The 27,634-nt window shown below is 40.3% G+C and overlaps 1 protein-coding gene across 1 annotated transcript in view; it reads left to right on the forward strand.

Annotated features, from left to right (window-relative positions):
- Positions 1-27,634, forward strand: part of LOC308252652 (phospholipid-transporting ATPase ABCA3-like) — a gene marked incomplete at both ends in the record, with an annotated part of 430,835 nt that overhangs the window by 68,441 nt on the left and 334,760 nt on the right. Inside the window, 2 exons of the mRNA XM_080677417.1 lie at positions 727-843; positions 1,593-1,710. Of these exons, the coding sequence (XP_080533543.1) occupies positions 727-843; positions 1,593-1,710 (235 nt within the window). The remainder of the gene's footprint in view (positions 1-726; positions 844-1,592; positions 1,711-27,634) is intronic.

Consider the following 27,634-nt stretch of genomic DNA (forward strand, 5'->3'; position numbering starts at 1 on the left):
CTTTCAACAATAAAGATACATTTTAAAAAGAAAATAATGGCAGAGAGTTTTTTCCAAAATCAGTGGTAGGTATCAAACCACAGATTGAAGAAGCTCAGAGAACACAAAGCAGGATAAATACAACACATCATACACACACGTACACACACACACACACACACGCACACACATGTGCACACATGCACACACACAAATGCGCACTCACACACACACACACACACACACACACATACACCTAGACATAATTATATTTAAACTGCTGAAAACCAAAGACAAAGAGAATGTGTTGAGAGCAGCCAGAGGCGGAGAAAAGGCCACATTGTCTACAAGAAACAAGCATAATAAGTATAACTGACTTCTAACTTACAACTGGATTTTTAAAATAAAAAAACATAGACACATTTCTCTAATATTCCAGGAAGTATACTATAATATAAAGGAGATATTAATATTTCAAAGTTTAATTTGAAATGCTTTCCATTTTGGTCTAATACTAAGTAAGTATTGAAATCAGGAGAAATATATTATAATGCTAATACTGTCCTTATTAACTCCATAATTTTGACCAACATTCTTGACTTTTTGAACATTGCTTCTTCTCATTCACAAAATAGAGATATTACCTATTTATATAGGTTTTTATGGGAATTTAATTTTAAAATGTATGTGAAAGCACTATGAATTACTGTTATGTGTTATATTTGATTTGTGTTGACTTTCCTACAGGAGTACCAACTCATAATTGGACTTAAAAATTGGATGATCTGGGCTTCCTATTTCCTCATAGTCTTCTTGTTTTATATCATTATTATCTCTTTGATATGTGTGTTATTCTTTGCCAAGGCAAGTGTCTAACTTTGTGCTATCCAATAGATATTTAATGAATCATTATGTAATATTATTAAATCTTTAGTAGCCACTATACATTTTAAAGAATAAAAAAAACAGGTGAAATTATTTTATACAATAATCAATATATACAAAATATATCAACATGCAATCTATTTGAAAATTAAGATATTTTATTTTACATTCTTTTTTGTACTGTCTTCAAACTGCAGTCTGTGTTTTATATTTAAAGCACATCTCAATTCGTATGCAATACCATCTTTAGAAATACCTAATATGTACTTGACACTGTATTTGTTTTTTAATTTAAACTAAAGTAACTAAAATTAAATGATAGTCACACTGGCTACCTTTCGAGTGCTCAGTAGCTAATGTGGTTCATGTCTGCTATATTGGACATCTTCTTCCAAGATTGTAGCCTGCTGCAGCTATCCTTTGAGAGGGATGAAGTCATTCCTCTCAAGTGTGGACTGATTGGTCTCAGGTTGCCAGAAAGATGAAATATGGCTTCTATTGTCTCCACTATGGAGATTCATAGGCTGCTGAATCTCCAATGGGGAAAAAAACACACCAGAAACCCTTCTGTAAGAAATAAGTTGTTTAGTTAACTTTCCCACAAATTAAGCTTCAGTCACTGAGCAATGTGATCTATTTCTTTAGGGCCTTCATTTACCCCCTCTTCCCTTGTGTTTATGTGACACTACTTATGGTGTGCCTTACATTGTCATATTGTTTTATTGTAGATTATCAATGAGCCAATTTTCCGCTACAGTGACTGTAGCTTCATCTTTGTCTTTTTCATGTGTTATGCCATTGCTTCAATATTCTTCGGCTTTATGGTTAGCACATTCTTCAGTAAAGGTGAGTCTAAGACCTCCCCATACATAATGCAGTTTCTGTTCTAATTGACAAAAATGGGATCTTATTTGGGTGCTCCTTCTAGACATCTCATATGTAGTCTTCGCGCGCACATGTGTGTGTGTGTGTGTGTGTGTGTGTGTGTGTGTGTGTGTGTGTGTGTTGATTTCAGAGAGGAAGGGAGAGGAAGAGATAGAAACATCAATGATGAGAGAGAATCATTGATTGTCTGCCTCCTGCATGCCCCTACTGGGGATCAAGCCCACAACCCAGGCATGTGCCCTGACCAGGAATTAAACCATGACCTACTGGTTCATAGGTCGACTTAACCACTGAGCCACGCCTGCTGAGCTCATATGTATAGTCTTGACTTACATTCTATCATAGAAGATGAATTGTATATGAAGTGATTTAACGGAGGTAAAGAGAACATTGAAAATTAATATGGCCCAATGTGTATATTAAAAAGTATATAAAATAAAATTGTGACCAGTTAGAACTTAGGATAAATAAACAATGCTTTTTGCAAAAATTGATTTCTTTTTTAAAAATTTTTTTATTTTCCCACCTTTTTATTGAATTTATTGGGGTTACACTGACAAAATTAAAATTATACAGGTTTCAGGTACACAATTCCAAAACACATCATCTGAACACTGTATTGTGTGTTCACCACTGTAGGTAGACTCCATCTATAACCATTGATCCCCTCTATGAATGCAATTTAAATTGGAGATTTATTTCACATTAACAGACTTTAATTCATTACTTTTTAAAAATTCTTTAGTGTTACATTTGTCTCCTTTTTCCCCCATTGACCTCTGCCTGGACACTCCAGCCCTTCTAGCACATGCCCTCACCCCTTTAGTGTCTCTGCCCATTGGTTATGCTTATATGCATGCATACAAGTCCTTTGGTTGATCTCTTACCTCCGCCCCACCCTCCCCTGCCTTCACTCTGTTCCATGCTTCTCTAGCTTTGGATCTATTTTTGTTCATCAGTTTATGTTGTTCATTATATTCCACAAATGAGTGAGATCATGTGATATTTATCTTTCTCCGACTGGCATATTTTGCTTAGCGTAATGCTCTCCAGGTCCATCCATGCTGTTGCAAATGGTAAGAGTTCTTCCTTTTTTTACAGCAGCATAGTATTCCATTGTGTAGATGTACCACTGATTTTTAATCCACTCATCTGCTGATGGGCAATTAGGCTGTTTCCAAATCTTAGTATTGTAAATTGTGCTGCTATGAATATAGGGGTGCATATATCCTTTCTTATTGTTGTTTCTGATTTCTTGGAATATATGCCTAGAAGTGGGGTTACTGGGTCAAATGGGAGTTCCATTTTTAGTTTTTTGAGGAAACTCCATACTGTTCTCCACAGTGGATGCACCAGTCTGCATTCCCACTAGCAGTTAATGGTCTATTTCTCCACATCCTCTCCAGCATTTGTCGTTTGTTGATTTGTTGATGATAGCCATTCTGACAGGTGTGAGATGGTACCTCATTGTCGTTTTGATTTGCATCTCTCAGATGATGAGTGACTTTGAGCATGTTTTCATATGTCTCTTGGCCTTCTGTATGTCCTCTTTCGAAAATTGTCTATTTAGGTCCTTTGCCCATTTTTTGATTGGATTGTTTATCTTCCTTTTGTTAAGTTGTATGAGTTCCTATAAATTTTGGAGATTAAGCCCTTATGGGAGATAACATTGGCAAATACTGGTATGTTCTTCCATGCTTTCTTGTTGTTTTGTTGATGGTTTCTTTTGCTGTGCAGAAGCTTTTTATTTTTCTGTAGTCCCATTTGTTTATTTTCTCTTTAGTTTCCATTGCCCTAGGAGCTGTATTGGTAAAGATATTGCTACGACAAATGTATGCTATTTTGCTGCCTATGGAGTCTTCTAAGATTTTTACCATATGGTTTCCCGTCTTACATTTAAGTCCTTTATCTGTTTTGAGTTTATTTTTGTGTGTGGTGTAAATTGGTGGTCTAGTTTCAGTTTTTTACATGTATCTGTTCAATTTTTCCAACACCATTTATTGAAGAGACTGTCTTATTCCATTGAATGCTCTTGCCAGCTTTGTCAAATATTCATTAACCATAAAGGTGTGGTTTCATTTCTGGGCTCTCCATTCTGTTCCATTGGTCTATATGCCTGTTCTTATGCCAATAACAGGCTGTTTGGATTATAATGGCCTTGTAGTATGATTTGATATCTAGTATTGTGGTACCTCCCATCTTATTCTTCTTTCTCAAGATTGCTGTGGCTATTCAGGGTCTTTCTTGGTTCTATATAAATTTTGGTAATATTTTTTCTAGGTCTGTGAAATATGCCATTGATATTTTAATATGGATTGTGTTGAATCTATAGATCACTTTGGGTGGTATTGATGTTTTAATGATGTTAAGTCTTCCAACCATGAACATGACATATGCTTCCATTTTTGTCTTCCTTAATTTTTTTTCTTCCATGTTATATAGTTGTTCAAGTACAGATCTTTTACCTCCTTGGTTAAATTTATTCCTATTTATTTATTTTCTTGCAATAGTAAATAGGATGGTTTTTTAAGTTTCTCCTTCTGAGAGTTCAATAAAGAACATTATAACCTGATGAACAAAAAGATAGATACAGAGGCAGTAAAGCATCAAAGAGACTGTCAAATTACAGCAGGAAGGTTGGGGGGGGGGAGATAAGAGATCAACCAAAGGACTTGTATGCATGCATATAAGCATAACCAATGTATGCAAGACACTGGAGGGTGAGGGCATGTATGGGAGTGGGATGGGGGGGGGGCAATGGGAAGATATGTACACATGTAATACCTTAATCAATTAAAAATTGAAAAATGCCATAGATTTCTGGATATTGATTTTGTATCCTGCAACTTCTGTAAATTTATTAAATATAGTAGTTTTTGGTGTAGTCTTTAGTGTTTTCTATGTACAATATCATGTCATCTTAAGGGAAAAGCTTTTAGTTTTTGCCCAATGGGTATAATGTTAGCTGTGGGTTTGTCATATATAGCCTTTATTATGTTAAGGTATGATCCCTCTATTCCCACTTTGCTGACAATTTTTATTATAAAACAAGAGGCCCAATGCACAAAATTGGTGCAAGAGTAAGCCTTCCTTCCTCCGGCTGCCGGCTCTGGCTTCCCTCTGGCACCCGGGACCTGGGCTTTCCTCCAGCCGCTGGCATGCACCCAGGACCCAGGCTTCCCTCGTAGCCCCGGCTTCGTCTGGAAGGTCATCAGGTATAACTAGCATATTATGCTTTTATTATTATAGATTATTATAGATGGTGCTGGATTTTATTGAAGGTTTTTTTCTGCATTTACTGATATGACCATGTTGTTTTTATCTTAACTTTTGCTTGTGTGATGTATCACATTTATTGATTTGCAAATATTGTACCAACCTTGTATCCACAGAATAAATCTCACTTTATTGTATTTCTGGATCTGTGTTGCTATTATGTTGTTAAGGGATATTGGTCTATAATTTTCTTTCTTTGTTGTGTCTTATCTGGTTTTGATATTAGGATAAAGTTGGCTTTGTAAGAAGAGCTTCAGAATTTTTCCTCCTCTTGAATTTTTTAGAATACTTTGAGCAAGATAGTAGTAGTTCTTGAATGTTTGGTAAAATTTTCCTGCAACGCCATAAAGTCCAAGATTTTTGTTGCTGAGAGTTTTTAATTATTGCTTCTATTTCATCAGTTGTTATTGGTCTGTTCGGGTATTCCACTTCTTCCTGATTGTATGTTTCTATGAATTTGTCTACTTCAAATCGCTATTTTGTTTCCATATAGTTGTTCATAATACTTTCCTAAAATCTTTTGTATTTCTGTGATGTCAGTTGTTACTTTGCTACTTTCATTTCTGATTCTATTTATTTGGGTCCTCTCTTTGTTTCTTGATGAGTCTGGTTAAAGGTTCACCAATCTTGTTTATTCTTTCAAAGAACCAGCTCTTTGTTTCATTGATCTTTTATATTTTTGTTTGTTCTGTGTAATTTATGTCTGCTCTGATCTTTATTATTTCCTTTGTTCTGCTTACTGTGGGCTCTTCCTGCTGTTCTTTTCCAAATTCTTTTAGGTGTAGGGTTAGACTGGTTACTAAAGATTTTATTTGCTTCTTGGGGTAGACCTGTAATGCTATGAACTGGCAGCATTGCTATTGCTATGTCCCATATGGGGGTTGTTGTATGTTCTTCATTTTCATTAGATTCCAGGTAATTTATTATTTCTTTCTTGATCTCATTGGTAACTCATTCATCCTATATAATAAAGAGCTAATATGCTAATTAGTTAGACCAAACAGCAGGATGACCTTCTGGACAAAGCTGGGGCTGCAAGAGCTGAGCCCTTTGCACGAATTACGTGCATCAGGCCTCTAGTTGTTTAATAACAGGCTATTCGGCCTCCATGTGTTTGAATATTTTTGAGCTTTTTCATCATGGTTGATTTCTAGTTTCATGTCATTGTGACACAAGAAGATGCTTGGTATGATTTCAACCTTCTTGAATTTATTGATTTTTTTGTGTGTCCTAACATGTGGTCTATCTTTGAGAATATCCCATGTGCACTTGAGAAGAATGTATATTCTGATGATTTGGGATGAAATGTTCTGTAAATATCAACTAAAGTTATCTGACTCAGTGTGTCATTTAAGGTTGGTGCTTCCTTGTTGACTTTTTGCCTGAAAGATCTATCTATTGATTACAGTGGGATGATAAAGTGCCCTACAATGACTGTAATGCTGCTAATCTCTCCCTTAAAGTCCTCTAGGAGTATATATACACACACACACACTAGAGGCCCAGTGCACAAAATTCATGCACAGGTAGGGTCCCTAGGCCTGGCCAGCGATCAGGGCCGATCAGAGCCTTCCTTCTCCCGGCAGCTGTCCAGGGCCTTCCTTCCCTGGTTGCTGGCTGCCAGTCAGGGCCTTCCGTCATTCTGCGCCATCCCCTGGTGGTCAGTGCATGTCATAGTAAGTGGTCGAATTCCCAGTCAGTTGAACTCCCTAGGGGGACAATTTGCATATTAGCCTTTTATTTTATAGGGGATATATCTACACTAATAAAAGAGAAAGATGCAAATTCACTGTACCACCTCAATACCCACCAGCCAATCAGGAGTGAGTATGCAAATTAACCCAACAAAGATGGAGGGTTAATTTGCATACACAGGCACAAGCAAAGACTGAAGACCACTGAAGACTGAAGACTGAAGAGGCTTGGCTTCTCCTCTGTGGCCGGAGCAAAGGCCTGGGTCCCAGAGGAAAATCGGTGCTGGCAGCCAGGGGAAGGAAAGCCTAATGCACTAATCTTTGTGCAACGGGCCTCTAGTGTATATATATATATATATATATATATATATATATATATATATACACACACACACACACACACACACTGACTGGCCAGATTATTATGATCTCTGAATGCATAATAATCTGGCTACTCAGTATATATATATTAGAGGCCCAGTGCATGGGTGGGGTCCAGCCAGCCTGTCCAGGGGGAGGGGACATGGGCGGTTGGCCGGCCTGCCTGCTGGTCGAACTCCTGGTCGAGGGGACAATTTGCATATTAACCTTTTATTATATAGGATATATACTGAGTGGCCAGATTATTATTTGTTCAGAGATCATAATAATCTGGCCACTCAGTATATATATGTATATATATATATATATATATATATATATATATATATATATATATACACATGTGTGTGTATATCTTATCTAATAAAAGAGTAATATGCAGATTGACCATCACTCCAACACACAAGATGGCTGCCCCCATGTGGTCAAAGATCCTGCCCCCATGTGGACACAAGATGGCCACCACAAGATAGCAAGCAGGGGAGGGCAGTTGGGAGGAACCAGGCCTGCAAGGGAGGGCAGTTGTGGGCAATCAGGCTAGCAGGGGAGGGCAGTTGGGGGAGATCAAGCCTGCAGGGGAGGGCAGTTAGGGGTGACCAAGCCGGCAGAGGAGGGAAGTTGGGGGTGACCAGGCCTGCAGGGAAAGGCAGTTGGGAGGGACCCAGGCCTGCAGGGGAGAGCAGTTAGGGGGGACCAGGCCTGCAGGGGAGGGCAGTTAGGGGTGACCAGGCCAGCAGGGGAGGGCAGTTAGGGGAAAACAGGCTGGCAGGGGAGCAGTTAGGCATCAATCAGGCTGGCAGGGGAGTGGTTAGGGGGTGATCAGGCTGGCAGGCAGAAGCGGTTAGGGGCAATCAGGAAGGCAGGCAGGCGAGCAGTTGGAAGCCAGCAGTCTTGGATTGTGAGAGGGATGTCAGACTGCCCGTTTAGGCCCAGTGGGATTGAGCCTAAATGGGCAGTTGGACATCCCTCGAGGGCTCCCAGATTGGAGAGGGTGCAGGCTGGACTGAGCACCGGGCCTCTAGTGTGTGTGTGTATGTATGTGTGTATATATATATATATATGTATATATATATATATACACACACACACACACACACACACACACATACATACACACACACACACACACATATACATATATATATATATATATATATATATATATATATATATATATATAGGTGCTCCTATATTGGGAGCATATCTTATCTAATAAAAGAGTAATATCCAAATTAACTGTCACTCCGACACAAATCAAAGATGGCGGCACCCATAGCCACAAAATGGTGGCACCCAGTCCTCTCAGCCTTGCTGGAGTCCTCCAGTCCTGGGGGCAGCTGCTTAGAGCAGGGCCTGCTTGGCCATTGCCGCAGCAATCTGGGAGCAGCCAAGCAGGTCCCACAGACAGCAGAGAACAATGGGGAGTGGGCCTAAGCCATCAGTAGGACATCTCCTGAGGGCTCCCAGATTGGTAGAGGGATCCCCGCTACCGCCTGTGCACATATTTCATGCATTGAGCCTCTAGTATGTGTATAAAGGTTGTATCCTTTTATTGGATCAATCCCTTTATTATGTAGTGGCCTTCTTTGTATCTTTTTATGGTCTTGGTTTGGAGTCTGTTTTGTTAGATATGTGTATTGCTACTCCACCTCTTTTTTTTTGTTTCCATTTGCATGTATTACAATTTCCATCCTTTCACTTTCAGCCTATGTGTATCTTTTGTTCTGAAATGGGTCTCTTGTAGACACATTTATATGGGTTGAGTTTTATAATTCATTTCTTTTTTTTTTAATCCAGGCATTCTGACTCCAAAGACCTAGTTCTTTTTTTTTCTTTTTTTTTAATATATTTTTTATTGATTTCAGAGAGGAAGAGAGAGGGAGAGAGAGAGAGAAACATCAATGATGAGAGAGAATAATAATTGATCAGCAGCCTCCTGCATGTCCCCCACTGTGGATGGAGCCTGCAACCCAAGCATGTGCCCTTGACCAGAATCTAACCTGGGATCCTTCAATCTGAAGGCCAACGCTCTCTCTACTGAGCCAAACCAGCTAGGGCTATCATTCATTTCTTATCTATTTAGTTACACTGTGTCTTTTGATTGGAGCATTTAATCCATTTACATTTAAGTTTGTTATTGATAGGTACTTATTTTTTGCCATTTTTTTATTTATGTCTTTGTTCCTCTCTATATGTATTTCTTCTTACAACACTCCCTTTAACATTTCTTGCAGTGCTGGGTTGGTGGTAATAAACTCCTTTAGCCTTTTTTTTTCTGTGAAGCTCTTTATTTCATCTTCCAGTTTAAATGACAGCTTTTCTGGGTAGAGCTGTCTTGGTTGCAGGTTTTTGCTTTTCATTATTGTGAATACTTCATGCCATTCCATTCTAACCTAAAGTGTTTCTGTTGAGAAATCAGCTGACAGCCTTATGAGAACTTCCTTGTAGGTAACTGTTTCTCTCCTGCTCCCTTTAAGATTCTTTCTTTGTCTTTAGCCTTGGCCATTTTAATGTTTATGTGTCTCGATGTGTCTGTTTTTGTTCATTTTGATTGAGACTCTCTGTGCTTCCTGAAGTTTTATGGCACTTTCCTTTACCAGGCTAGGGAAGTTTTCAGTCATTATTTCTTCAAACAGGTTCTCTATCCTTTGCCTCCATTTCATTTAGCTCTTTTTCTGAGGATTGCTCCTGTTCTTTAATTTGGGCCTTTTTTGGTCTCCTATTGTGGCTGTCTCTTTGTGTTTGTTTCCCTCTATTAGGTAGAGTTTCTATGACTTAAGGTATTGGTGGAGTGCCCTTAGGTAGTTGGTGTCCTGTGGGACCAAGTGGTGAAGTCACCTTAATCTCCTGAACTAGGTGTTCTAGAAATCTTTCATGTGTGCTTTGTTGTAGCCCTCCTGTTGTAATTGAGTTTTGAGTGCTATTATCCCTTTTGTAGGTGGGATCAACCCTCCTAGGTTGGCTTACTATGAGGCTCAGACTTCACCATGGTATGCAAACTGCTGTGCAGGTGCAGTCTCATGATGTCTTGATGGCTAAGTGGCACAATGGTTAACCCTTCATACTGAGTGTCTGTAGAGGTAAACCTTTGTCACTATGTGTGGGATGCTGCACAGGGGCTGCCACATGAGTCAGGGTTGTTTCCAGCCTTCTGGGATTCACCTTTGGGTGTGCTGTTTGTGTGTCTAGTTGGGTTGAGCTCTGGTGTGGTCTGAAGCCCACCTATGGCAATGTTGGTTCTATGTTCTTTTGAGTGGGTTTTAGATGTAGGTCACCATCACACGTTGTGTGTAACTGGCCTTGGGCTACTACTTTGTTCACTGTTTGTGTCTGTGTCTGTGTCTGTGTCTGTGTCTGTGTCTGTGTCTGTGTCTGCTAGATCTTTGTGCTTATGGGAGGGTCCAATCTGTGTAAATGGTCAGCTTCTTTCAGCTTAGAGTTGGGGGTAGATCTGTGGTTGGACCAAGGTTTCCTGAGGTTCACCTCCACTTGTCATCTACTCCACCTCCCTCCTGAGAGTGCCTGGTCTTCCTCTGAAGAGAGTCTATAGCAGCCGTGGGCAAACTACGGCCCACGGGCCGGATCCGGCTGTTCTATCCAGTTCTCTTGCTCTCCCCTCTGCTCCTTTACTTTGAATTTATATTAGTTCACACAAACACTCCATCCATGCTTTTGTTCCGGCCCTCCGGTCCAGTTTAAGAACCCATTGTGGCCCTCAAGTCAAAAAGTTTGCCCACCCCTGATCTATAGGATGGATCCAGGCTAGTCTAGCTTGGGCTAGTGGACCCTTGGGCAGTCAGGCACTCAGTGAGTGGAAATTAGTCTCTGCTTCAAAGCAAAACTCCTCAGTCTCTACCAGAGATTCCAATTCTAGTTCCCCTTAAGGGAGCTTATTGCAGTTTCCGGTTGGGTATAGCTTGCAGTATTTTTCTACTGAGCAGTTACAGCTGCCCTTGGCTTAGGGGGATTGACCAAAAGAATCTCAGATTGAGTATGTTACTGGCCCAGCCCACAAAAAGGGGCTAAGCACTTCCTCCCAGTCCCAGACAATAGCCTGGATGTCCCACTCTGAGCTGCTCTCCTGTCCCCCACAGAAATGAACCCAGTGGGTGTATTTGACACTTCACAGGGCTGAACCAACAGGCTCCTATAGGGGGTGGTGTTCGAGCTTCCCCACAATGCAGTCACAAATCCAGGGCTGAAATTCCTACCTTTGCTTGGGCTCCAAACACCAAATATCCCAGACCTCTGCATGACTAGCAGAACATGGCAGTCTAGGAGGCAGTCTAGGAGGCTCCACAAGTGGGGGGATAGATTCCAACTGTTTGCTCAAGGTGGGAGAGACCTTTCCCCTTTCCCAAAGCCAAACAGTTTAGTCACCGACTAAGGCTCTGTACAATGCCTTTCAAGAAAATAAAGGGTCCTACGAAGTCACTGCTGAGTGCAGCCCACACACTCTTCTGTTGGAATCAAACACAAGCAACGCAGACTCTCCAGCAGTCAGAGCCCAGAATGAACTTCTCAGGCTGGGTGCAAACAATAGGATCACTCCATAACTGGGAAGGTGTGGTCAGTCTCCCAGATGAACAGATTCCCCCTGGTTCCCTCTGCCTGATACAACACAGGCTCTTCTTTTCTTTTCTGCTGCTCTGGGTTTGGGATCCCTGCTTGGGGTTGAGACCCCAAACTCACAGGGGGAGGGAGCTTTGCAGCCAGTATTCCTTAGACTTGCTCAAGAGGGGGCGCTCCCTTTCTGTGACCTCTCTCCTCTTACTAGTCTCTGTTGTTTCTTCAGTGCTCCTTAGATATAATATTTCCAATCAGCCACACTTCATTTGATTTTTTAAGTTGATTGCACAGTATTTTAGCTATAAATCCATTCCCTGGCTAGGAGCAAGGGCAGGCAGCCTTCAGCTACTCTGCAGCCATCTTGCCTCTGGTAGCTACAACTTTCAATACTATGTTGAATAAATGAGGTAGTAACTGGCATCCTTGTATTATTCTTATCTAAGAGGGAAATCTTTCCATTTTTTATCATTAAACATGTTGTTAGCTGTGGGGTTTTCATATATGGCAATATATTAAAATAGTTTCCTTCTATTTCTCTTTTAAATGATTTTATCATTAAATGATGTTGAATTTTGTCACTTTTTCTGTGTAAATGTTGATAATCATTTGGAGTTTGTTCATTCTGTTAAAGTTCTGTATTACATTAATCACTTATTAGTATGTATTGAACCATCCTTGCATTCCAGGAACAAATTCCACTTTGTCCTGTTGTATAAGCCTTTTAACATGCTTTAAATTCCATTTGCTAGTATTTTGTTAAATTTCACATCTATATTCATAAGGGGTAGTTATGGTTTATAGTTTTTCTTCTTCTCATATTATTATCTACTAGAGGCCTGGTGCACGAAATTCGTGCACTGGGCGGGGGGGGGGGGCGGTGTCCCTTAGCCCAGCCTGCACCGTCTCCAATATTGAACCCCTCAGGGGATGTCCGACTGCTGGTGTAGGGATCGGGCCTAAACCAGCAGTCGGACATCCCTCTCACAATCCAGGACCGCTGGCTCCCAACCACTCGCTTGCCTGCCTGCCTGATGGCACCTAACCACTTCTGTCTACCAGCCTGATTACCCCCTAACCATTCTGCTGCCAGGCTGATCGATGCCTAACTGCTCCCCTGCCACCCCGGTTGCCCCCAACTGCCCTCCCCTACAGGCCTGGTCACCCCCAACTGCCCTCCCCTGCCAGCCTGGTCACCCCTAACTGCCCTCCCTTGCTGGCCTGATTGCCCACAACTGCCCTCCCCTGCCAGCCATCTTGTGGTGGCCATCTTGTGATGACATGGGGTGGCCGTCTTGTGACCACATGGGGGCGACCATCTTGTGCAAAGGCATGATGGTCAATTTGCATATTACCTCCTTATTTTATAGGATTATTATATAGGATTTTGCTATCAGAGCAATACCAAATTCATAGAATAAATTAGGAAGTGTTCTCTCCTCTTTAACTTATTTGAAGAGTTTGAGAAGCATTGGTACTAATTCTTCCATAAATGTTTGACAGAATTCATTAATAAAGCCATCAGACCAAAGGTTTTAATTTGTTAAGAGCTTTTGATTGCTGGTTAAATATTACCGTTATAGGTCTATTCAGGTTTTCTATTTCTTGATTAAGTCTTGGCTGGTTTTATGTTCCTAGTTATTTTTTTCATTTTATCTAGTTTTATTCAATTTGTAGGCATAAAATTATATATAATACTGTTATAATTATTTTTATTTCCATAGAATAATTATGTTTTTGTTTTCATTTATGATTTTAAGTATTTTAATTTTTTCTTTTTTTATTTAGCTGTAGATTTTTTAAATCATTTTGAAGTATCAACTTTTGCTTTTGTTTATCTTCTCTACTTTTTTTTTCTACTCTATTTCATTTATCTCTGCTGTAATCTTTATTATTTTTTTCCGTTCAGGTAGCTTTTAGGTATTTTTTTCGTGTTTTTTATTTCTAGTTCCTTAAGTTGTGAATATAAGCAATTACAGCTATAAATTTCCCACTTAGTTTTCTTGTGTTTTCATTTTCATTTATCTTTATGTAGCATATAATTTCTCTTGTGATTTCTTTTTAATCCATTGGTCATTCAAGAATGTGTTGCTTAATTTTTACTAACATGAATTTTCCAATTTTTTTCCTGTTATTCTATCCTAATTATATACTATTGTGGTCAGAAAAAATAATTTGTATAATATGTCATTTTAAGTCTTATAATTAGATTTATGGCCTTGAGAAGACTGTATGATCTGTTGTTGGGTAGAGTGTTCTGTATATGTCTGTTATACCTAGTTGATTTAAGTCCTCTGATTTCTTATTGATCTTCTGCCTAGTTATTCTACCCATTATTTAAAGTGGGATCTTGAAGTCTGAAACTGTTAACTGTAAAATTGTCTATGTCTCCATTGAATTCAGTAAATTTTTGGTTCATATATTTTGAAAATGTATTACTAGGTGTGTAAATGTTTACAATTATTATATCTTCCTTCTGCATCAAACCTTTTGTTAGAAGATACTGTATTTGTCTTATTACTTTAATAAAAAATATATCTTTTCTGATCATAGTATAGCCATATTGACTATCTGTTCTGTTCCATTGATCTATATGCCTATTCTTATGCCAGTACTAAGCTGTTTTTTAATGTGTATTTTTATTGATTTCAGAGAGGAAGGAAGAGGGGGAGAGAATAGAAACATCAATGGTGAGAGAGAATCATTGATCAGCTGCCTCTTGCATGCCCCCACTGGGGATTGAGCCTACAACCCAGGCATTTGCCTGACCTGGAATCGAACTGTGATGTCCTGGCTTATAGGCTGACTCTCAACCACAGAGCCACACCAGCTGGGCAGTACCAAACTGTTTTGATTACAGTGGCTTTGTAGTATAATTTGCTATCTGGTATTGTGATTCCTCCAACTTAAGTGCTGGGAGTTTGTTTTTTTTTATTACTGTTTCCATTTCATTAGCTATCATTGGTGTATTCAGGTTCTGTAATACTTCCTGATTCAGTTTTAGAAGATTATGTTTCTGGGAATTTGTCCATTTTGCCAAGGTTGTCCAATTTGTTGACATATGTACTTGTTCATAGCATTTTCTTACAATCCTTTGTATTTCTGTGATGTCCGTTGTTATTTTACCACTTTCATTTCTGCTTTTATTTATATGGGACTTATCCTTTGATTCTTGGTGAATATGTCTAAAGGTTTTTATATCTTCTTTATCTTTTCAAAGAACCAACTCTTGGTTTCCTTGATCTTTTGCATTTTTTTTAGACTCTATGTAATTGATTTCCACTCTGATCATTATTATTTCCTTCCTTCTTCTTTGTGCTTTTCTTGTTTTTCTCTTTCTAGTTCTTTTAAGTGTAAAGTTATATTGTTTATTTGAGATTTTCATTGCTTCAGAGATAGATGTGTAATGCTATAAACGTCCCTCTCTGTACTGCTATCTCTGTGTCCCATAGATTTGGGGTTGTTGTGTGTTCATTTTTATTTATTTCCAGGTAATTTTAATTTCATTCTTATTCTCACTGGGAACCCATTCATTGTTTAATAACAGGCTATTTAGCCACTAAGCGTTAGAGTGTTTTTACTTTTTTTTTAGCTTTTAATATTTTTTTTATTGTTTAAGGTATTACATGTGTACATATCTTCCCATTTCCCCGCCAACCCCATTCCCATACATGCCCTCACCCCCCAGTGTCTTGGGTCCATTGGTTATGCTTATATGCATGCATACAAGTCCTTTGGTTGATCTCTTATCCCCCCCCCCACCTTCCCACTGTAATTTGACAGTCTGTTTGATGCTTTACTCCCTCTGTATCTATCTTTTGTTCATCAGGTTATAATGTTCTTTATTATCCATAAATGAGTGAGATCATGTGGTATTTTTCTTTCATTGACTGGCTTATTTCACTTAGCATAATGCTCTCCAGTTGCATCCATGCAGCTGTAAATGGTAAGAATTCCTTCCTTTTTATAGCAGCATAGTATTCCATTGTGTAGATGTACCATAGTTTTCTGATCCTCATCTGCTGACGGGCACATAGGCTGTTTCCAAATCTTAGCTATTGTAAATTGTGCTGCTGTGAACATAGGAGTGCATATATCCTTTCTGATTGGTGTTTCTAGTTTCTTGGGGTATATTCCTAGAAGTGGGATCACTAGGTCAAATGGGAGTTCCATTTTTAGTTTTTTGAGAAAACTCCATACTGTTCTCCACAGTGGCTGCACCAGTCTGCATTCCCACCAGCAGTGCACGAGGGTTCCTTTTTCTCCACATCCTCGCCAGCATTGTTGTTTGTTGATTTGTTGATGATTGCCATTCTGACAGATGTGAAATGGTACCACATTGTTGTTTTGATTTGCATCTCTCGGATAATTAGTGACTTTGAGCATGTTTTCATATGTCTCTTGGCCGTCCTTCTGTCTTCTTTCGAAAAGATTCTATTTAGGTCCGTTGCCCGTTTTTTTTTTGTTTTTTTTTTTTTTATTGGGTTGTTTATCTTCCTTTTATTAAGTTGTATGAGTTCCCTGTAAATGTTGGAGATTAAACTTTTATCACTGATAACATTTGCAAACATGTTCTCCCATACAGTGGGCTTTCTTGTTTTTTTGTGTTTTTGTTTGTTTGTTTGTTTGTTTGATGGTTTCTTTTGCTGTGCAAAAGCTTTTTATTTTGATGTAGTCCCATTTGTTTATTTTCTCTTTAGTTTCCATTGCCCTTGGAGTGGTATCGGTGAAGAAATTGCTTCGGCATATGTCTGAGATTTCTCTGCCTGTGGATTCCTCTAGTATTTTTATCTTTTCCCATCTTATGTTTAAGTCCTTTATCCATTTTGAGTTTATTTTTCTATATGGTATACGTTGGTGGTCCAGTTTCATTTTTTTGCATGTATCTGTCCAATTTTCTCAACACCATTTACTGAAGAGACTGTCTTGACTCCATTGTATGTTCATGCCTCCTTTGTCAAATATTAATTGAGCATAGTGGTTTGGGTTGATATCTGGGTTCTCTATTCTATTCCATTGGTCTATATGCCTTTTCTTGTGCCAATACCAGGCTGTTTTGAGAACAGTGGCTTTGTAATACAGCTTGAAATCTGGTATTGAGATCCCACCTACTTTGTTCTTCTTTCTCAGGATTGCTGTGGCTATTTGGGGTCTTTTATTTATTCCAGATGAATTTTTGGAGAGTTCTTTCTAGGTCTGTGAAATATGCCGTTGGTATTTTAATGGGGAGTACGTTGAATCTATAGATTCTTTGGGTAGTATGGACATTTTAATGATGTTGATTCTACCAATCCATGAACACGGTATGCTCTTCCATCTGTTTATGTCTGCCTCTATCTCTTCTTTCAATGTACTGTAGTTTTCTGAGTAGAGGTCTTTTACCTCCTTAGTTAAGTTTATTCCTAGGTATCTTAATTTTTTTAGTGTGATGGTAAATGGAATTGTTTTCTTAGTCTCTCTTTCTATAAGTTAATATTGGTGTATAGAAATGCCATAGATTTCTTGGCATTAATTTTGTATCCTGCTTCATTGCCGAATTCATTTATTAAGTCTAATAATTTTTTGATGGAGTCTTTAGGGTTTTCTATATACAGTATCATGTCATCTGCGAATAATGACAGTTTTACTTCTTCTTTTCCAATTTGGATGCCTTTTATTTCTTCTTGTTGTCTAACTGCTGTGGCTAGCACTTCCAGTACTACGTTGAACAGGAGTGGTGAAAGCGGACATCCCTGTCTTGTTCCTGTTCTTAGGGGAAATGGTTTTAGTTTATGCCCATTGAGTATGATGTTGGCTGTGGGTTTGTCATATATGGCTTTTATTATGTTGAGGTATGATCCCTCTATTCCCACCTTGCTGAGAGTTCTTATCAAAAATGGGTGTTGGATTTTGTCAAGTGCTTTTTCTGCACTAATTGATATGACTATGTGGTTTTTATCTCTCAATTTGTTTATGTGATGTATCATGTTTATTGATTTGTGAATATTGTACCATCCTTGCATCCCTGGGATAAATCCTACTTGGTCATGGTGTATGACCTTTCTGATGTACTGCTAGATCTGATTTGCTAGAATTTTGCTGAGGATTTTGGCATCTATGTTCATGAGGGATATTGGCCTGTAATTCTCTTTCATTGTGTTGTCTTTCTCTGGTTTTGGTATTAGGGTAATGCTGGCTTCATAGAATGAGCTTGGAAGTGTTCCTTCCTCTGGAATTTTTTGGAATAGTCTGAAGAGGATAGGTTTTAGTTCTTCCTTGAATGTTTGGTAAAACTCCCCGGTGAAGTAGTCTGGCCCGGGCTTTTTTTTTTTTTGCTGGAAGCTTTTTAATGACTGCTTCAATTTCTTCCATAGTTATTGGCCTATTGAGATGTTTAGATTCTTCCTGATTGAGTTTTGGAAGGTTATATTTTTGTAGGAATATGTCCATTTCCTCCACGTTGTCCAGTTTGTTGGAATAGAATTGTTCATAATATTTTTCAACAATCCTTTGTATTTCTGTGGGGTCTGTTGTTATTTCTCCTCTTTCATTTCTGATTTTTTTATTTGTGTCCTCTCTCTTTGCTTCTTGGTGAGCCTGGCGAGAGGTTCATCAATCTTGTTTATCCTTTCAAAGAACCAGTTCTTGGTTTTGTTGAACATTTGTATAGTTCTTTTGGTCTCTATATTGTTTATCTCTGCTCTGATCTTTATTATTTCCTTCCTTCTGCTTACACTGTGCTTTTCTTGTTGCTCTCTTTATCTTTGAGTTGTAGGGTTAGGTAATTTATTACCATTGTTTCTTGTTTTTTGCAGTAGGCTTGTAGAGCTATCAACTTCCCTCTTCAGCCTACTTTCGCTGTGTCCCATCAATTATGGATTTTTGTGTTTTCATTGTCATTTGTTGCCATGATGTTTTTTATTTCTTTTTTGATCTCTCTGATAACCCAGTCATTGTTTAATAGCATGCTATTTAGTCTCCAGGTGTTTGATTTTTTTTGATTGTAGTTGATTTCCAGTTTTATGCCACTGTGATCTGAGAAAATGCTTGATATGATTTCTATCTTCTTGAATTTGAAGAGAATTTGCCTGTGTCCTAATATGTGGTCTATCCTTGAAAATGTTCCATGTGCACTGGAGAAGAATGTATATTCTGTAGCTTTAGGGTGTAATGTTCTAAAGATGTTAATTAAGTCCATCTGATCTAGTGTGTCATTTAGGATTGCTGTTTCTTTGCTGATTTTTTGTTTAGTTGATTTATCCAGTGGTGTCAGTGGGGTATTAAAGTCTCTTACTATGACTGTATTGCTATCAGTCTCTCCCTTGATATTCTCCAGGAGTTTTTTTATGTATTTGGGTGCTCCTGTATTGGGTGAATATATGTTTACCAGTGTTATATCTTCTTGTTGAATTGCTCCCTTTTGTATTATGTAGTGGCCTTCCTTATCTCTTGTTATGGCCTTTTCTTTGAGGTCTATTTTATCAGATATAAGTATTGCAACCCCAGCTTTTTTCTCATTTCCATTTGCCTGAAAAATATTTTTCCATCCCTTCACTCTCAGTCTGTATGAATCCTTTGTTCTGAGTTGGGTCTCTTACAGACAGAAATATATGGGTCATGTTTTCTTATCCATTCAGCTACCCTATGTCTTTTGATTGGTGCATTTAATCCATTTATATTTAATGTTATTATTGATAAGTACATGATGGTTGTCATATTTTCCTTAATGTTTGTGTTTCTTCTTGCCTTTCTCTTTCTTCTTTTTACAGCAGACCCTTTAGCATTTCTTGCATTGCTGGCATGGTAGTGATAAATTCTCTTACACCTTTTTTTTGTCTGTGAAGCTCCTGATTCCACCTTCAATTTTGAATGATAGCCTTGCCGTGTATAGTATTCTTGGGTTCAGTCCCTTCCTTTGCATCACTTTGTATATTTCATTCCATTCCCTTCTGGCCTGGAGTGTTTCTATTGAGAAACCCAGTGATATTCTAATAGGAGAACCCTTGTAGGTAACTTTCTGTCTCTCTCTGGCAGCCTTTAAGATTCTTACTTTGTTGCTGGTGTTTGCCAATTTAATTATGATGTGTCTTGGTGTCTGTCTTTCAGGGTTCATCCTGTTTGGGATTCTTTGTGTTTCTTGGACTTGCATGGTTTTTTTCTTGCAAATATCAGGGAAGTTTTCTGTCATTATTTCTTCAAACAGGTTTTCTATTCCTTGCTTCTCTTCCTCTCCTTCTGGTACCCCTGTTATGCGAATGTTGTTTCATTTTGTGTTGTCCCAAAGCTCCCTTAGGCTCTCCTCTTGCTTTTTAAGTCTTCTTTCCAGTTGATGCTGTGTTTGTGTGTGTTTTCCTACTTTGTCTTCTAATTTGCTGATGCAATCCTCAGTCTCTTCTAGTCTACTGTTTAAGCCTTTTATTGTATCCTTTATTGCAGCTATGTCGTTCTTCATCTCCTCTTGGTTCCTTTCCATGTTGGCGACATTCTCATTCAGCTCCTTGTAATTCTCATTGAGTTGTGTGTATTTGTCATCCAGCCGTTTGAGCATCTTTAGAACCATCACTCTGAATTCTTTCTCTGGTATGTTACTAGCCTCAATTTCATTTAACTCCCTTTCTGGTGATTCCTCTTTTTCTTTCCTTTGGGGATTGCTTTTTTTGTCTTCCCATGTTTTCCTGTAATGTTTTAATTGTAGATCCAATTGCTTTGCTACCCAGGTTCTTTTGGGGATGGTGCTACTGGTGTAATCTCTCAGGTCTCCTGGGCTTGGTAATCTAGTGTAGCTCCCTACTTGAACTATTTGGGTTCTCTTGATGTAGGCCTGTGGGCTGGAGAGGCACAACTGCGATGTCTAGAAGTCAGCAGCTATGGAGGGGGATGTCCAAATTTTTGCTGTCTTGCACCCTTGATTGAAATCACGCATGCCCAACAGGGACTCACGGTGGCACCCAGGAACCGTCTGTTGGGGTGATGGGGCTCAGGGGGCCTGCGCTCTGGAAAGGCATGACTGTGGTGTCCAGAGTTCTGTAGTTGTAGGGTGGGCAAATTCAGCTTTTGCTGCTGCACCTGTGGTGGATAGGCGCTCATTCCCAGTGGTGGCTCATAGGGGCACCCATGGTACATTTGCCAGTGAGGCACACTGAAGGACTCTGAAGGACCCTGGCAGTATAGCCACGTAATTGAGGCATCTGTGGACAGGTATCCAGGATGAGTGAATTCAGAATTTCTACTGCCGGTGTTGGGGAGTGTGCCCATGTTGTCCAAGATCACACTCAGGGAGAGCTCACAGTGGCTCCCAAGAGTTCCCTGTGGATACATGGGCTCAAGGTGTCTGCCTATTGGAAATGCTCATCTGTGGAGGTGTGTTTGCAGGTGCAGCACTCTGAAGCACTCTGAGGGGCCCTGGCACTGAGGTTGAGCAGCTGGGGTGGCTGTGGGCAGTTATTCAGGAAGAGGGAATTCAGAATTTCTACTGTGGGGCAGCGCACCCTTGTCTGTGCAGAATCACACCCAGCAGAGTCTCACAGCTGCTCCCCCGAGCACGCTGTGGATAGATGGGCTCAGGGGGCCTGCTCCGTGGAAGTGCATGAGTGTGGAGGTGCCTTTGCCTGTGCAGAGCTCTGATGCACTCTGAAGGGCCCTGGCACTGAAGTTACACAGCTGGGGTGTCTGTGGGCAGTTATTCAGGCAGAGGAAATTCAAAATTTCTACTGCAGGGCTGCACGCCCTTGTCTGTACAAAATCACACCCACAGGGGCTCCCGGTGGCTCCCAGGCACTGCCTATGGAGTGGTATGCCCTGGATGCCTGCACGCTGCAAACACGCCAATGTGGTGTCTGGAATTCTGCCACTGGGGAGGGAGAAGTTGCACTTACTGCTGCTAAGCAGTGCACCTTTGGAGGTGGAGGTCCTAGGGTCCAAGGGTCTGTGGGTGGGGCAGCAGGATTTTGGCTGGAGTGGCTGCTGGGTCGCAGGGCAGTTCCAAGGCCTGTCTGGTTGGTGGTGCTGATGAGTTCCTAAAAAAAAGCCATTCTGCTCAAGATGGCGTGGGCTCCATGCAGGAGTCCCGCAGTCCAGGGAGTGCCCGCAGCGGTGGTAGTCTCTCCCTGTCCAAGAGAGCCTGGTCTGCCAGCCCCTGCTGCTCCTACGAGGATTTAACTGTCCTTCACTCACTCACACACTCACCACACACATCCACACACTCTCCTTTCATTCCCTCACTCACTCACTTCCTCTCCCTCACCTCCGTCCTGCCAGCTGCCATCTTCTGTTCCCTCTGAATCTCTACTTTTTTTTTTTTTTATTGCAGTTGATTTCTAATTTTGTGCAATTATGATCTGAAAAACTGCTTGGTATGATTTCAATCTTCTTTAATTTGTTAAGATGTATTTTGTGCCCAAATGTATGGTTTATCTTTGAGAATGTCCATGTACACTTGAGAAGAATGTATATTGTGAGATTAAATGTTCTGTAAATATCAACTAAATCTATTTGATCTAGTGTATCATTTAAAGTCACTGTTTCCTTGTTGATTTTTGTCTGGAAGAAATATCCAGTGATGACAGTGGGGTGTTAAAGTACCCTACTATGACTGTATTGCTTCTGATCTCTCCCTTAAAGTCCACCAATTGTGTTTTTTAATATATACTAGAGGCCCAGTGCACAAATTCGTGCATGGGTAGGGTGCCTAGGCCTGGATGGCAATCAGGGCTGATCTGTGGGGAGACCAGTGGGGTGATCTGCCAAGAGACATATGAAAACATGCTCAAAGTCACTGATCATCAGAGAGATGCAAATCAAAACAACGAGTTACCATCTCACACCTGTCAGAATGGCTATCATCAACAAATCATCAAACGACAAGTGCTAGCGAGGATGTGGAGAAAAAGGAACCCTTGTGCACTGCTGGTGGGAATGCAGACTGGTGCAACCAACCACTGTGGAGAACAGTATGGAGTTTCCTCAAAAAACTAAAAATGGAATTCCCATTTGACCCAGTGATCCTACTTCTAGGAATATATCCCAAGAAACTAGAAATACCAATCAGAAAGGATGTATGCACCCCTATGTTCATAGCAGCACAATTTACAATAGCTAAGATTTAGAAACAGCCTAAGTGCCCATCAGCAGATGAGTGGATTGGAAAACTGTGGTACATCTACACAGTGGAATACTACGCTGCTATAAAAAGGAAGGAACTCCTACCATTTGCAAAGCATGGCTGGACCTGGAGAGCATTATGGTAAGTGAAATAATGACTTAAATCTTACTCAGAGAAAGATAAATATCGCATGATCTCACCCATTTGTGGAATATAATGAACAACATAAACTGATGAACAAAAACAGAGACAGAGCATCAATCAGACCGTGAAACCTCAGAGGGAAGGCAGGAGAGGGTGGGGGGAATGGAGAGAGATCAAATGATTTGTATGCTTGCAAATAAGAATAAGCAATGGACACAGACACTAGGGGGTGAAGGCATGAGTGGGGGGTTGAGGGGATTGGGGGTAAAGACACATATGTAATAACTTAATCAATAAAGAAAAAGAAAAAAGCAAGTATGTGGGGTGGGGTGGGAGAAGCCAGGGAGAGGTCAATGGGGGGGAAAGGAGACATATGTCATACTTTAAACAATAAAGAATTTTTTACTAGGCCATAAAAGAGACAAAGAAGGTCACTGCATAATGTTAAAGGTATATATCCAACAAGAGCATATAACCCTCATAAACATATATGCAACCAATATAAGTGTCCCTAAATGTATAAAGAAAATCTTGGTAGACTTGAAGGAAGAGATTGATAGCAATAAAGTGCGCTGGGTCTTTCATTGGCCTGTGTAATTTTTATGTTGAAGCCCTACCTGAATTTTTTGTTGTTTTTGTTGTATTGTTCAGCTCCAGAAATTTTTTGTTTCTTTTTATGTTTTTTTCCTTATCATTGATATTTCTGTATTGTCCATACATTGTTTTTTTAGTTTGCCCTCATCTTCCTTTAGTTCTGTTAGTATCGTTAGAACCTTTGTCTTAAAATAAGTCCACCTCTTGATCTTCCTCAGGGACAATTGTCGTTTATTTCTTTTTTCTTCTGGATAGCCCATACTCTTTTGTGTGTGTTTTTTTCTATGCCTTGTGAGATATTTTCAAAATTTGACATTTAAACTTAAATTTTAAAATGTGGTATCTCTGGAATTCAGATTCAAGTATTACCACACAACTGTTAGGAAGGCTATTACCAAAAACAAACAAAAAGAAGATAACATGTCTTAGTGAGAATGTGGAGAAAAGGGAAGCCTTGTACATTTGTGGGAATGTACAGTGTTGCAGCCACTAAGGAAACAGTTTTCAGGTTCCTCAAAGAAATAGAGCTACCATATTATCCAGCACTCTGATATTTATTACAGTATTTTTCACAATAGCCAAGAGATGGAAGCAACCTAAATGCCCTCTGAAAGATGAATGGATAAAGAGAATATAGTATATACATGCGATGGAATATTATTCTACTTTATAAATGAAGGAAAGTCTGCTATTTACAATGACATGGATGAACCTAGAGGACATTATGCTGAGTGAAATAAGCCAGACACAGAAAGAGAAATAATACATGACACCACTTTTATAAGGAATCTAAAATAGAGTTACAGAAGGAGAGTATAGAATGGTGGTTGACAGGTACTATGGGGAGAAGGAGTAAGGGAGGCATTATTCGTAAGATACAATGTTTTATTATGCAAGGTGAATAAATCTTAGATATCTGTATAAAATAGTGCCTGCAGTTAACAGTATTATATTGTACACTTGAACTTTGCTAAGAGGGTAAATCTATGTTAAATGTTCTTAAAACAAAAAAATGACAAAGAAGGCAGGAAAGAAACTTTGGAAAATGATTGATATGTTTATAGTATAGATTTTTGTGATTGTTTCACGGATGTATAATTATCTTCAATTTCATCAAGTTGTTTACATTAAATATATACACCTTTTTTGGAAGTCAATGATACTTCAATACGGCAATTAAAAAAATTTTAGCCAAAACCGGTTTGGCTCAGTGGATAGAGCGTCGGCCTGCGGATTGAAAGGTCCCAGGTTCGATTCCGGTCAAGGGCACGTAACTTGGTTGCGGGCACATCCCCAGTAGGAGGTGTGCAAGAGGCAGCTGATCGATGTGTCTCTCTCATCGATGTTTCTAACTCTCTATCCCTCTTCCTTCTTTTCTGTAAAAAATCAATAAAATATATTTTAAAAAAATTTTTAAGTGATTTATAAACTACAGTTTATTTGGTTGATTTTTTACTTTTTGAATCAATGTTGATTTCATATCATCTTGATAATCTTGACAAGAATACTTTTCCTAGCTTATAGGATCCCATATTTATGGAACTAACCACATTCAAATTTCAGTAATTTTTGTTTATTCAGCTATTTTTTTCTTTTGAGGATCATGCTTTATATTTGGAAGCATGTGTTAAAAAATTCATCAAGCACTTTTTATTATACCCATAACTTCAAACTCTTTGAAAACACTAAGTATATCCAAATTATGTTAAATAGTGATGGTGTGCATTTATAATGTATTCAGTCAAATGATCATGAGTAAATAAATTCTAGAAAAAGAGGACTTTTCCATAATACATGTACTAGTAAAGGTTAATTTTTGTTTAAATTTTGTGTAAATATCTTTAAAATTATTTTGTATTTTTCAATTGCAGTTGACATGCAATATTGTATTAGTTTCAGGTGACTAAACTAAATGTGACTAAGCATTGCATAGAGTGCCCAAAAATGTATACACAAACTTTGAATAATTACAAAGGCAGTGTTTACTAAAATACATTTCATTTTCAAAATTGAACTATCAGATGTTAAAGTGTGTATACATATTTTGGGACACGCTATATGACTCCCTAAGTAATCAGCAAGGTAAATCTCAACCATCTGACAACACACATAGTTATCAGAATACTAGAGGCCTGGTGCACGAAATCATGTACCAGTTGGATCCCTTGGCCTGGCCTGCAGGATCGGGACGAAACTGGCTCTCCAACATCCCCCGAGGGGTCCCAGATTGTGAGAGGGTGCAGGCCAGGCCAAGGGACCCCACTGGTGCATGATCAGGACCTGGAATGGATGTGGGAGGTTGGTCAGCTGGGGAGGGACCGCAGGAGGGCCCCTGGGCATGTCCAGCCCATCTCACTCAGTCCTGATCGGCCAGACCCCAGCAGCAAACTAACCTACCAGTTGGAGCATCTACTTCCTGGTGGTCAGTGCACGTCATAGTGACTGGTCGACCAGTTGACTCTCTGCCCTCTGGTGGTCAGTGCATATCATAGCGAGGGGCTGAGTGGCCTTAGCATATCCTATCTAATAAAAGAGTAATATGCAAATTAACCATCACTTCGCTACACCCACAAGCCATGCCCACAAGCCACGCCCACAAGCCAATCAGGAGCAAATATGCAAATAAACCCATCCAAGATGGCTACGGCCACAGAGAGCAGGAGGGAGGCTTGGGTTTCCCCGGCAATGGAGGAAGCCAAGCTTTCCACCTGCCCTTGCCGGCCTAGGCCTCCACTCAAGGCTACAAAGTTTCAATGATAGAAGATACATAAACCCAAACAGAAATGGCAGCAGCCACGGAGCTGGAAAGAGCAGGAGGCTAGAGTTGCCCCCGACGATGGAGGAAGCCAAGCTTTCCGCACACCCTGGCCGACCCAGGCCTCTGCTTAAGGCTACAAAGTTTCAATTACAGAAGATACATAAATCCCAATAGAAATGGCTGCCGCCACAGAGCAAGCAGAAGGCTTGGCTCCACTCCAGGCTACAAAGTTGGAATTGTAGAAGATAAATAAACCCCAGATACCAGGGCCTCCGCTTGGGTCGCCAGGGGTCGTGGCCGGCCTGCAAACCACCACAGGCCCCTCACCCAGGCCATCCCATGCCCCAAGGGAACCCCCACCCTGATCCGGGACACCCTTCAGGGCAAACCAGCTGGCCCCCACCCGTGCACCAAGCCTCTATCCTATCTAATAAAAGAGTAATATGCAGATTGACCATCACTCCAACACACAAGATGGATGCCCCCATGTGGTCAAAGATCCTGCCCCCATGTGGACACAAGATGGCCACCACAAGATGGCCAGCAGGGGAGGGCAGTTGGGAGGGACCAGGCTTGCAAGGGAGGGCAGTTGGGGGTGATCAAGCCTGCAGGGGAGAGCAGTTAGGGGTGACCAAGCCAGCAGAGGAGGGAAGTTGGGGGCAACCAGGCCTGCAGGGAAAGGCAGTTGGGAGGGGCCCAGGCCTGCAGGGGAGAGCAGTTGGGGGGGACCAGGCCTGCAGGGGAGGGCAGTTAGGAGTGACCAGGCCTGCAGGGGAGGGCAGTTGGGGGGAACCCAGGCCTTCAGGGAAGAGCAGCTGGGGGGGGACAAGGCCTGCAGGGGAGGGCAGTTAGGGGAAAACAGGCTGGCAGGGGAGCAGTTAGGCATCAATCAGGCTGGCAGGGGAGTGGTTAGGGGGTGTTCAGGCTCGCAGGCAGAAGCGGTTAGGGGCAATCAGGAAGGCAGGCAGGTGAGCAGTTGAGAGCCAGCAGTCCTGGATTGTGAGAGGGATGTCCCAGATTGGAGAGGGTGCAGGCTGGGGTGAGGGACACACACCCCCATTCACGAATTTTGTGCACCGGGCCTCTAGTCATTAGTATATTACACTTTGATTGGTTGAACAGATGACCGGATGAACAGACACTTAGCATATTATGCTTTTATTATATAGAATTACTGACTATATTCCCTATGCTGTACTTTACACCCTCAAGACTATTCTGTAACACCAATTTTTACTTCTTTCTTATATGTACAATTTTCATTGTTGATAATATTACAAGTGCCTCCGATATTCCCTGCTTTATTACCCACCTCCCAGCCTCTATCCTGCCCCCAGGTCTTCACCACCCTATTGCCTGTGTATATGGGCTATGCCTATCTATAATAATAAA

The sequence above is a fragment of the Plecotus auritus genome, assembly GCF_963455305.1.
Source record: "Plecotus auritus genome assembly, chromosome: 7".
In the NCBI taxonomy this organism is placed as follows: Eukaryota; Metazoa; Chordata; class Mammalia; order Chiroptera; family Vespertilionidae; genus Plecotus; species Plecotus auritus.